Genomic DNA, 11,359 nt, shown 5'->3' on the forward strand with positions numbered 1-11,359 from the left:
GCATTTGCATGACCAATTTCCTGCAATGATCATCATGTATGTGGACATATGCTATGCAACCAAATATGCGGAGATGCCTAATGTGTGGCTTGTGTCCAGTGAATGCTTCATAAGGTGTCATACCCTGAATCAGTTCGGTAGGAAGCCAATTAAGCAAATAGTTTGCAATGGTTGTTGCTTCTGTCCAATATTGATTCGGAAGCTACTTCTCAGTAAGCATTGCTCTAGCATTGTTTGCTAAAGTACCATTCTTCCTTTCAGCTCTTGCATTCTACTGAGGAGTATCTGCACAAGTGAATTGTCTTCGAATGCCGTGACTTTTGCAAAAGTTCATGAATGTTGAAGACATGTATTCACCTCTTTCTACCTGTCCGGTTTTCTACCATGGCTTTGAATTCTTGAAATCTGGAAAACACTTCAAATTTATCTTTCATAAAGTAGACCCAATAATATCTGATGTAGTCGTCGATGAAAGTCAAGTAGTAAAGTGAACCATTGATGTTGCGGGTCTGGGCATAACCCCATACAGCTATGTGAATCAAATCAAGAGTACCTCGTGCTTTAGAAATCCTAATTGCCATATTCTGATTCGTGAGATCTAACAAGCTCTTGAAATTGACATGACCATATCTCTTGTGCCATTTTGCAGATAGTGGCATGTGTTGTGGTTGAGCTGATATGGCATGTATATCTGGTACTGTGGCTAGCATTCTATACAAGCGTCCTTCCTTGACTCCTTTTCCTACTAGCTGAAATCTTTTTGATTTGTCTTTGATAGTGCATTCATCTCCATCGAAGATGACTCAGTAGTTGTGTTCCGTCATTTAACCTACTTGACAAGAGGTTCTTACTAAGCTTTGGAACATAGAGTACATCTTTCACCAATCCTTTTGTACTAGTGAAATTGTTCATAGGGATAATGCCTGTCCCTATGCAAAGTGCTCAATGATGATGTGGCACTCAGGGTTACATGCAGGAACAATGCCTGTGGAGAGGTGTGCCTACAGAGCACTAGTGAGGTGGCAAGAGGATTCACATGCAGTGCATAGTGTGCCTGCAGAGTCACTGTGTGCTTGTAGGAGACTACCATGTGGCACTGCTGAGGCGGCAGGTTGACTGGTCAAAGGATGATGTGGCACTTTGACTTTGATTGGCTGACCTGGCAATTGACTAGTCAAAGCTGACCTCTCATTGAGTTGGCAGATAAGCTGATGTCAGCAAGGATGATGTGGCAGATGTGTGACCACTACTGACATGGCACGGGGTGCAGCTAAGTCTACCCAGGGGTTAGGGGTGATGTGGCAAATAAGGTTGCCATGTGGTAACCTTCTAACCACAGTGTCATCAACTAAGGGATAAGGATAACCCCCTTATTTGCTACGTGTTCCTTGTTTAGAGGCCATAATCTTTGAATATGCCGACGGAATCTTCTGAAGATTCTATCTTGGAGAGGATTTATGTGGTCTGATGTATGGATGTGAAGTTGCAAGAGCTGGTCATCGTGGAGGCTCTACTTTGTGCTTTTGGCTTAAGGCATTCACATTCCATCCTCTCCATTGACTCCATGCGATCCCGCTCGTGCTTGTCCTTGGATGCCTCTACTTTCTCAAACCAAGCTCCTCTCTTTGTAACCTGCTTCTTGAAGATGCCTGCCAAGTTCTGTAAAGCATCCTGCATTCCTGTTCAGCATTCCACAACCTCCTCCTATATCGCAAATGGTCCTTATGGACTAAGCTATGAGAATCCTAATGCAAGTGCTAGGAAGGGGGGACGTCGCTCCTTCATCAATGCCTCAAGGAGCAAGCCTATCACAATATCCAAGCTAATCTCACCAAGTTTGTAGGAGAAGGAGACCCAATCTCCCAGGTTGAGAGATTTAAACAAATCTATGAGACCTTTGGTGATATTGGGGATCTAGATAAGGTCAATGCTTTTAGCTTGAGTCTTGATGGCAAGGCCGGACAATGGTTTAAAGCGTTGAACCCTGAGGAGAAAATAAATTGGGACACATTGCGTAAATCTTTCATTGTGGGGTTTGCCCCCAAGGGTCCTAAGTGGAGCCTAATTAACTAGCTTTATGAGGTGAAGTAGAAGAAACTGGGTATGCTAAGCTGCATGAGAGATGGCTGCGATATCATGAGGGTTGGTCCTTTAAAGATTGTCTATGAGCTATTCTATGCTGAAAATTCTTCCCGAGCATATGTTTGCTCTATGAATCCCACATCGTTTGAGCTATGCAGCAAGACGACGATACGCTTAGGGGATACATGAGGGAGAAGCCCCAAAAGGATAAATCCTTAGGTTCCTCTAATATGTCCCAAACAATAAAGGCTTCAACCTTAGAAGTAGCTAGGGATGCAAGCATGACGCCCAAGGTGCTCAACATGGAAGAGTTGGCAAGATTGAGACTTGTATTCATATAAATACTTGAGAGCTTGCTTGTCTATATAAACAATACAAGATAGGCCTCTTATATAGGGAGAGCCCTTAGAATAGTCAAAACTAATGGGATCCTCTGATCCACATCTCTCCTTGTGGATGTCCTCGATCCACATCCTCACATTATGTAGTCCACATCCTAGGGTGGCTACTTTAATACATTCCTTAGCTCATACTTTTGCCTCTAATTCATGTGCACATGGCACCATATCTCAACAATAGTGACACCCCAATCCACTAATCCTGAGAATATTGAATCTCCCAATCAAGCTCAAGACCTTCCAAGGAAGCCAGTCAATAAACTAGGCCGATACTTTGAGAGTGATGACTCGAATACATTGTTACCCATCTCCTTCCATGATCAAAAAGTTATGGAAATCTTAGATGGAGGAGCAAGTGTTAGCATCATCACGAAACAATGCTGGAAAAAATGGGGAAGTCTCGATCAAGAGAGTACTTCCTTGGTAGTTAAATTAGCTAATGGAGGCACGGCTCATCCCATAGGAGTACTCAAGGACATTAAAATCAAAACCTTTGGTCTCACATATAGGGTGTGCCTTGTTGTAATGGATTTCCAAAACAACCTCAGGTATGAGGCTATACTAGGGAGACCTTTCTTGCATATGGTAGGATTGATCCATGATTAGCGCTCCTCGAACATTTATCTAAGGAAAGATCAGCATCCAAACATGGAAGGCTCACACTAGGTCCTGAAATCTATTTGCAGTTGAATCAGATACCACCAATAGGTCTGTGCCGATAAAGCTGGTTAAAAAATATGACAAAGAGGACAATGAGAAGAGTCTTTGATGAACCTTGGTGTGATCCTTTACCAAAACTAGAAGACTCACTTGATTGAATGAATACACTGGCGGTGGCAATAGATCTACCAACTACTGAGGGCACTCAGACGATGCACCTTGATGATGAACAACTTAACTCCATTACACCTTTTTACACCATAAGAGTGGTACTACCTAACCAAATTGAGCTAGGAATTTGACAATGCCACTGATCCTAACGAGATAGATATGACTCCATCTCAACTTTGGGTAGAGCTAACATCAGCAGGTGCAACATGCCGAATACAAGCCATGGCGAGCAAGCAAAAACCTCATCTCCTGAGAGACATTAAAGAATCTTGACCAAGTACGCCTTCAAGTATGTGATTCTGAAATTTCGTCCATAGAGGGTACCTCTATTAAGGTTATTGGCTGTTGAATGTTTCCTTGGACAATTACATTGTGCCTTGCAAGTTTTTTGTAGCTCCTGCAGGTACCTTAACGGAAGCGGCCATTCTTGGTAAAAGCTGGATCCAAGACACTTACAAAGGATTATTTGGTGATGAGTCAACCCAACCAGATGTGCTATGAACTACTGACTGGCCCAACATTCAAGCACCAACATCAACATCCACTTCTACTTGTCAACCTTGGCAAGTACCTCACCAACAAAGAAAACAAAGAAGAAGAGCAACCAAGCAAACATGGGTCTAAAAGGATCTATTGAACGCTCAAGGATACTTTCAGGGTGAATCATATTTTTGGATTCCAAAGAAGCCTCAACATATAAAGCCACCCCTCCTCTAAAGATTGAGCCTCACCATTGCTAACCACAACACTCATGTAAACAACAAAACATAACATTAAAGAAGAAGACGATGCCATCCAACAAGAAAGGTACATTACCAATGGGTTCCCACAAGACTACTCGAGGCCAAGAGATATTACCTTGGCAACTCTTATATATGGGTATCCAATCCTCGCCAGAACAATCAATAGCCCATCCATGCTTGCCCTAAACCTAAATGTACACCATCGCAAAAGTAGGAGCGGAGCCCCAACTCCATCAATACAAAAGCATCAACGAGTGTAGATGCACCGGTAGTAGTCACACAAGAACCTACTTTGCAAAGATGCCAAGAACAGCGAGAGCCTGTTTGTAAGGACAAGGGAAAAGCACCAATGCAAGAGGATCATATACAAAGGGATTCATCTACCTCCTCTTGAGTAGTAACACAAGATCTTGCTCGACCGCAATATCGCCTCATCTTCAAGGAAACTAGCAGTAACATAAGAAACTGTCTTGAAAAAAGAGATAGTTACACAAGAACCTACCAAGACAAATGCTAAATACATGTTGGGAGCCACACAAGAACCTTCCTTACTGAGAAATTGGGCACCATCAAGGAAGCTACGGAAGAATTGTTCACCCTAGTAATGCTCATCACAATGGAAGTCCCACAAGAACCTTCCAATGTGAACATCGAATTTTCTTCATCCTTGACAACTTTCTCAATTGAAACTTGGGCTCAACAAAAGAAAAAGATCTCTGAGACATTGTGATCCTACTCACATTTGATACATAGAACATATATCAGCTTATTATGATGAGTATCATAGAAGTGGTATATGTGGGAGATCGCAATGTTAAATGGTGCAACACTGACAATAAGAAACATGACAACGGTAGATCCACAAGAACCTGCTCCTAAAAGTGGAGTAGCTCCACAAGAACTTGCTGTTGCAATCAAAGATTTCAAAGAACTTCAAGCAACGTTGCTGCCAATGGGGCTCACCAACAAAGGTCTCTAGTAATGTCTTAGTGACTCTCCTTTGAAGTGATTATCAGACTTACATGAGGTCCCGAATAGCTATAAAATTCATATTCCTTTGGTGGTCTACAAAATGATGTTCTTGCTAGGTTTGGATCACAATTGGTCAATATGTCATTGCACTCACCTTCTGATGTACTCATAGGTACTAAGGCCATTTAGGTGTGTAGGAACTCAGTTCCAAGTGCTAGGTCTAGGTGTGCCCATAAAGAGAAATAAATTTATAGCTTGTGGAAGTCCGAGGTGAAAGTAGGTAGTCACTCCTCTTCATGTCCTCAACACAACACACTTAGCAAATCACAACTACATCAGCCCAAGGGCTCCATGCTCGGGAAGATATGCTACAAACACTACGAAGAGTCAATACACCAATCAACATCAACAAGAAATCCCTCAGAAATCCATCAGTAGAGCCAAAACAAAACAGGGCATTGACTTATGCCAAAGCCATCAGGGTCTTGAATTAGAGTTCACACATGGAACAACAAGTGGCTCTCCACATGCAACTCTCGAGGATGCATTCAACTCCAGGGTGAAGGTAATTACACCAATAAGGGTTTGGATGAGTTTATGGTTGCTCGTGGCAATGTAAAACTGCTTTAGTGAAATAGGCATTGAAGCCCTAGTCGACACTCTGCGACACTCGAGAGGTTTGAAATGTCGAGGTTGAAGCTTTTTGCAGTGGGAGTTGCAAGCTTCTTTGTCCTTCCATAAAGGTGAAATGATTGCTTCAGCTACTTGGAAGCTTGCTCCATCGGCCTTGCTTTCTTCTCTTTCTCAGTTCTACCTCTCTCACACACCTCTCAAACTAATGAAAACCTCTCATAACAAACAAAAAGAAGGAACATCTCTCTCTCTCTCTCTCTCTCTCTCTCTCTCTCTCTCTCTCAAGTGAACGGAAATATCTCAAATGTCGGGAATCTCTCAAAGAACCATGAATCAAATGGAAGGAGATTAATGGAAATCTCTCAATCTCTCATGGACGGAATTCTCTCACCAATGGATGGAATTTTCTCTATCACTCAACGGAAGTGAAAGAATACTCAATCTCTCACTCTCTCTCGTATGGATCACAATGCCTCAGCAGAAGGCAAGTAAGCTCTGATACCATGACAAAATATGAAGAGGGGTGAGGAGGAGAGTGGAGATGAGGAGAGAGGGCACAGCTAGAGTGCACACCACAAATGACTAAATGTGCACTAGATTTAGTTGAAATGTAGAATATATACAAACCCATTTAGGGTTAGGGTTAGGGCATCTAACCCTTTCCTTTATAGCACTCTATTGGGTTAGTGCTATGCACATGATGGTGCTATGCACACATGATCACATGATGTTGAGTTTGAACTCTCAACAAAGGGTTCCATGCTCGGGAAGATAAGCTACAAACACTACGGAAAGTCAATACACCAATCAACATCAACAAGAAATCCATCAGTAGAGCCAAAACGAAACATGGCACTGACTTATGCCAAAGTCATCAGGGTCTTGAATTTGAGTTCACACATGGAACGACAAGTGGTTCTCCACATGCAACTCTCGAGGATGCATTCAACTCTAGGGTGAAGGTGATTACACCAATAAGGGTTTGGATGAGTTTTTTGTGACGCTCCAAGATTTTTTCACATTCCTTTTCTAACATCATGATTAACTATCTAACTTCTACTCATCCTCTTTTCTTTCAATTCTAGCTTAGAAGCCTTTCCTAGAATCCCCCTTCTATAAACCTCTTTAGCCATAGTCCTCATTTTGGGGGTTTGTATGGTGTATTGTTAGACAACTCTCAATTTGATGACTCGGACAAACAAAGCTCCAGAAGCCTTATTGCGCTGAAATACTTCCAAGCAAATCCCTCAATGAAATATAATCCATAAAATGGATTTTAAAGGAACTTCAATGCAGAGAAGCAAGACAAAATATCATGCACAACTCCGGACGTTCAAACATGGCATGTCACAGACATGAGAATCCATTAGAGTTCCCCCTCAAATCAAATATGGGACTTAATAGGAGCACGAGAATGCACTTTACTTACTCTGCTAACACTAACACCACTAGGATCTTACATCAATCCCTACTAACACCTTCTTCCTAATAACTTGCCCCTTAGATTTTCCTTTTCCTTTTTCTTATTCCTTCTTTGAATGGTCACAAGTACTCAACTAGGGTCACTCAAACCCTGAGGTTCTAGAAGAATAACTCATCCATACTTCCAGCAATCATTCCATAACAAGGAGCCAAGATCCATTGGGGAGGAGGGGTTGGATGGCAAGCTGGACCCTAGATGCATTGGGGAGAATTGGCCAGATGGCGAGTTTTGTAAGTCATTGTGCCCATAGAGATCATATGGATGCGTAATCTTCATTGAAATGGAAGATTGCATAGTAGGTCCCTTGACTTCATTGATATGGAAGATTATCTAGTAGGTCCCTTGACTGTGTGGCAAGCACTTTGACATTTTGGCAATCTATTTCAGAATCATTGGATTGGATTAGTCCTTGGTATATTTTGGGCATTCATTAATATATGATCTTGAGCAAAGTAATTAGGAATTTTCCTTTGTTACACACACACACACACACACACACACACACACACACACACACACACACACACACACACACACACACACACACACACACACACACAGATCTTTCAATAATATCTAAATTGGAAAGAGATGGCCTACAGATACTTCCAAAAGGAAACCCAAAGACATAAAGGATGATGGTATGAGGATGGGGAGAATGTGGATGTGAGAGGTCAAGGGGATGGAGAGCTAGAAACACAAGGGACTCATGGGTTGTAAACCATAAAACAATGATATTTTTTGGGGTATTTCTATCAATCACCGATACTAATATTGATGAAAATATGGATGCATATAACCGATGAAATACCAACACATATAATGGATAAATTTTGAGCATTGTAACAACACATTTTGGCTACTAGTATTAAGTAACATTAGTTTGCTAATGGGACATGAAAGTGTACTATGTCATGTCAATCAAGTAGCTTCAAATAATTTATTAACATGTCCAATTTAATCTTCTAAATTTCTTCACTTCAATCATGTTTATATGATATTGCTGAAGACTCTACATTATTCTTAAAGCCTAGTTGATGTCTTTGCAATGACTAATTTGAATTCTAAACTAGGGTCAAGTTTAACTTTGAGTGCATGTTAATGAAGCATCTATGTACGTGAAGATGGTGCCCCTAATTTGCGCAATATAATATACTCGGTCTATCCTAGCGCCTCTTCCATTCCTAGCAGCATGTCTACAACAATAGAGAAGGCATCATTGATCCCATTATGAAGACCATGTTTAGACAACTCAATACTCCCATCATGAAGAGCTAGCTTCGAATTTGTAATATACTCGGTCTATCCTAGCCCCTCTTCCATTCCTAAGATATCAAACATCTCTTAGAATGTCTACAACAATAGAGAAGGCATGGTGTGTTGGAAGTTGCCCTTTTTATGAACTCAACTTGAACATCGATCACTAAGTGTGCAAAGTAAAGGCATTCGTTGCAACATAGAAGGTAAAGCATGAGTAGAACTTGCGTTTACCTTACGGTATTTAGACACTTTCCCGTTTGTGGGCATGCCCACAGCTCATAGATGCGCAAGATTGTCTGTCCACATGTCGCCTGCAGTCAAATACCTTTAATGCATAATAGGTGGTCATAGTGTGTAAAAACCCTACACACTATCCCACCCTTGGGCCTGCTCAGGGCTCATGGACAAGTAAGATTGCGAGTTTAATGCATGTTGGGAGGTCATAGTATGTAAACGCCCTTAGTGTAACAAAAATCACTATTTTAAGGACAAACCTAGAAATGTGGACACAAGACCCTTGTCATGTGGATAGTAAAATAGGTTTAATTGTGAAAACTAGTAAGATTACAACCTAGAGCGCTCTTTCTCTCTCTCTTTCATATTTTTGTGTGCGTTTGTTCTCTCCGTGATCAACTTAGGGCTCCCAATTTGTACCTTCACGTAAAAAGTCTCTCTCCCTCTCTCTCTCTCTCTCACACACACGCAGGGAAGTCGCATGCAGAAGCAGCCTTACCATGTGCCACGTACACCCCAATGATATAAAGCAAATGAGAAATAGGCACATGTTTGGGGGTAAGAGCCAAAGAGTAGCTGCGGAATCACATTCACTTAGAGCTTGTTGATATTAAGAGAACCAAATACACTAAGCAAATGGTGATTACTACGTATATTCTCCTATAACCTATACTTTCCAGAGCTCCTATAACTTATACTTTCCAGAGCTCATTCATCATCTTCCGTCATAAAGTCTCTTCGTGGAACACCGGTGATCTTCAATTTTAGCTCCTCAACGTCCGCAGCTAGTTGTTTTCTGCTTGACTGCAGAAGAGTATTGCAAAGAGAGGTTTCAACAACGATGAGCGTAAAGCAAATTATTAAATGCGGTTATGTTTTTAAGCTATCGGTCCATGGACGGCGAAAAAGCACAAGTACCTTGAAGAGCAAGTAGCGGTAGACAAACCAGCCAGTATAACCAATGCCAATGAGCTCCAATATCTTGGGAACCTAAAAGACAATCCAACACTTGCTTTGAGTAATTAGACTTTCGCAAGACAACTGCGATTTCAACAGGCTGCTGAAGTTATACTGAGCGCAGTGGTGTCCGTTGGCAGATACGAAAGTCACGTACCAGAGGAACGCTGTTGACGGCTCCAAGAATGGTCGAGGAAAGCCAGACAGCCACCAATGCGCCACCGCCGTAGACCCACACAGTGGATTTGTTTTCCAAAGCGTCATACTGGTTTACATAGAACACAAACTTTTGGTATGATCAACGCCGGCACTGATGCTAAGAAAACAGAATCGTAAATATTGTAGCGCTTTGCATGATTGGAAGGCTCGCACCTCAACCTTGACAATATATTCCTACGATTCGCAAAGGAACTTTGTATTGCCAATTGGACTTTAACAGTTTCCTACATAGTCTAGTAAAGCCTCAACATCGGGGAAACTGTCACAAGAACGATTGCTAGTCGTTTCCACCATCAAAAGGCCCTCAAGAATCTACTTAATTCAACAACACCTGCTGCGCCCAGCCGTGCCGTACCCACAACAACGTTTCCGCTGCTACAAAAAGAATCCACTTATGACAGTCCAATAGATCAATGCGACCCACTGCAAAGTTGTACCTTGGCCTTCAAGTCCTCAAACACATCCTGGAGCTGCTTCGAAACGTCTGGCGCGCTACTTTCTTCCGCGGGCGCTGTGGCTCGAATGTAGGAGGAGGGCTTATTTCGTCGCACTGTCGCCATCCAGAAAGAAACAGTTCAAGAAAAAAACGGATGACATATTTCGAAAGGCATGGGCTCTCAAGCAGTCCGATAGGCATCCTGATTTACTCAATTAGGAGGCCAATTTACAGCAGGCAATCTCTGAGAGGGGCACGGACATATGACAATTGCTTGTACCTTACGGAAATAGAAGGGCGATATAATCTCAAATCAACAGAGAAGCCAAAAAGGGAATACGCATTGCACATAGTCACGCTTCCCAATAGGACAGTGGCTGTCTATCGCAAAACGAGTGCGCACTGAGTCCTACGAGTAATAAATTCCTTCCCTTACTCTTCTTCCCTCTTTATTCAACCGGCTGATAGCGGAATCCAAACTTATCCATGTAGCAAAGGCTCGCAAATAAGGAAAATCGGCTGCTAGCAAACCTGGTAAAGTAGAGCGGAGTCCCTGAAGAGCGACACCATGAAAGGAGCTCTGTCGACTTCTGGGGGAGGCAACGAGGTGGGGAAGAGGAGGGGGGGAGGCAGAGGGAGAGGAGGAGTGAGGAGGGCAATGGGAAGGGGTGGTTGAGAATGCAGACATGGCAGCTAAGGAAGAAGCCATGGGAGGGAAGATTGAAAGGAGGAGACGCAGATCGGGAAGGAGATCGAATTGTGAAGGAAATGAAGAGAGAATTGGAAGAGAGATTGGATCAGAGATGGAGCAACAGCATCTGCATCGCCCAAATACGTTGATTTGAAGATGATGATGAACAACGACGATGAAGACGATGACCAACACCCCGTTCACACCGGTCTCCTCTTTTTCCTCCCTGCCAATCCCTTCCCTCCACGTCGGATAGCCTTATCTCACCCGCAAATTCCACACTTGTCCCCGCTAATTTCCTCTCGCCACGTGGACACCACCTCAGCCCCTGTAGCTTCTCCCCGCCACGTGGGAGCTCTCGAATAATTTCTTTGCATATTTAATTTCGCGAAGTAATCCCCCTCTTGTCCTCCTTAGAGG

The 11,359-nt window shown here is 42.6% G+C and overlaps 1 protein-coding gene across 1 annotated transcript; it reads right to left on the reverse strand.

Annotated features, from left to right (window-relative positions):
- Nucleotides 1–9,189: 9,189 nt before the first annotated feature.
- On the reverse strand, nucleotides 9,190–11,097 carry LOC147900411 (protein CURVATURE THYLAKOID 1A, chloroplastic-like). The gene is made up of 5 exons (XM_087377232.1): nucleotides 10,780–11,097; nucleotides 10,250–10,362; nucleotides 9,751–9,858; nucleotides 9,555–9,626; nucleotides 9,190–9,440 (listed from the first exon to the last, which is right to left on the reverse strand). Exons 1-5 carry the CDS (start codon nucleotides 10,955–10,957, stop codon nucleotides 9,345–9,347), a joined length of 567 nt encoding a protein of 188 aa, XP_087233358.1. The 5' UTR covers nucleotides 10,958–11,097; the 3' UTR covers nucleotides 9,190–9,344.
- Nucleotides 11,098–11,359: the final 262 nt, after the last annotated feature.

The sequence above is a fragment of the Dipteris shenzhenensis genome, chromosome 7 (genome assembly GCF_047967505.1).
Source record: "Dipteris shenzhenensis isolate YYH24624 ecotype China chromosome 7, Dip_SZ_1.0, whole genome shotgun sequence".
NCBI classification, from domain to species: Eukaryota; Viridiplantae; Streptophyta; class Polypodiopsida; order Gleicheniales; family Dipteridaceae; genus Dipteris; species Dipteris shenzhenensis.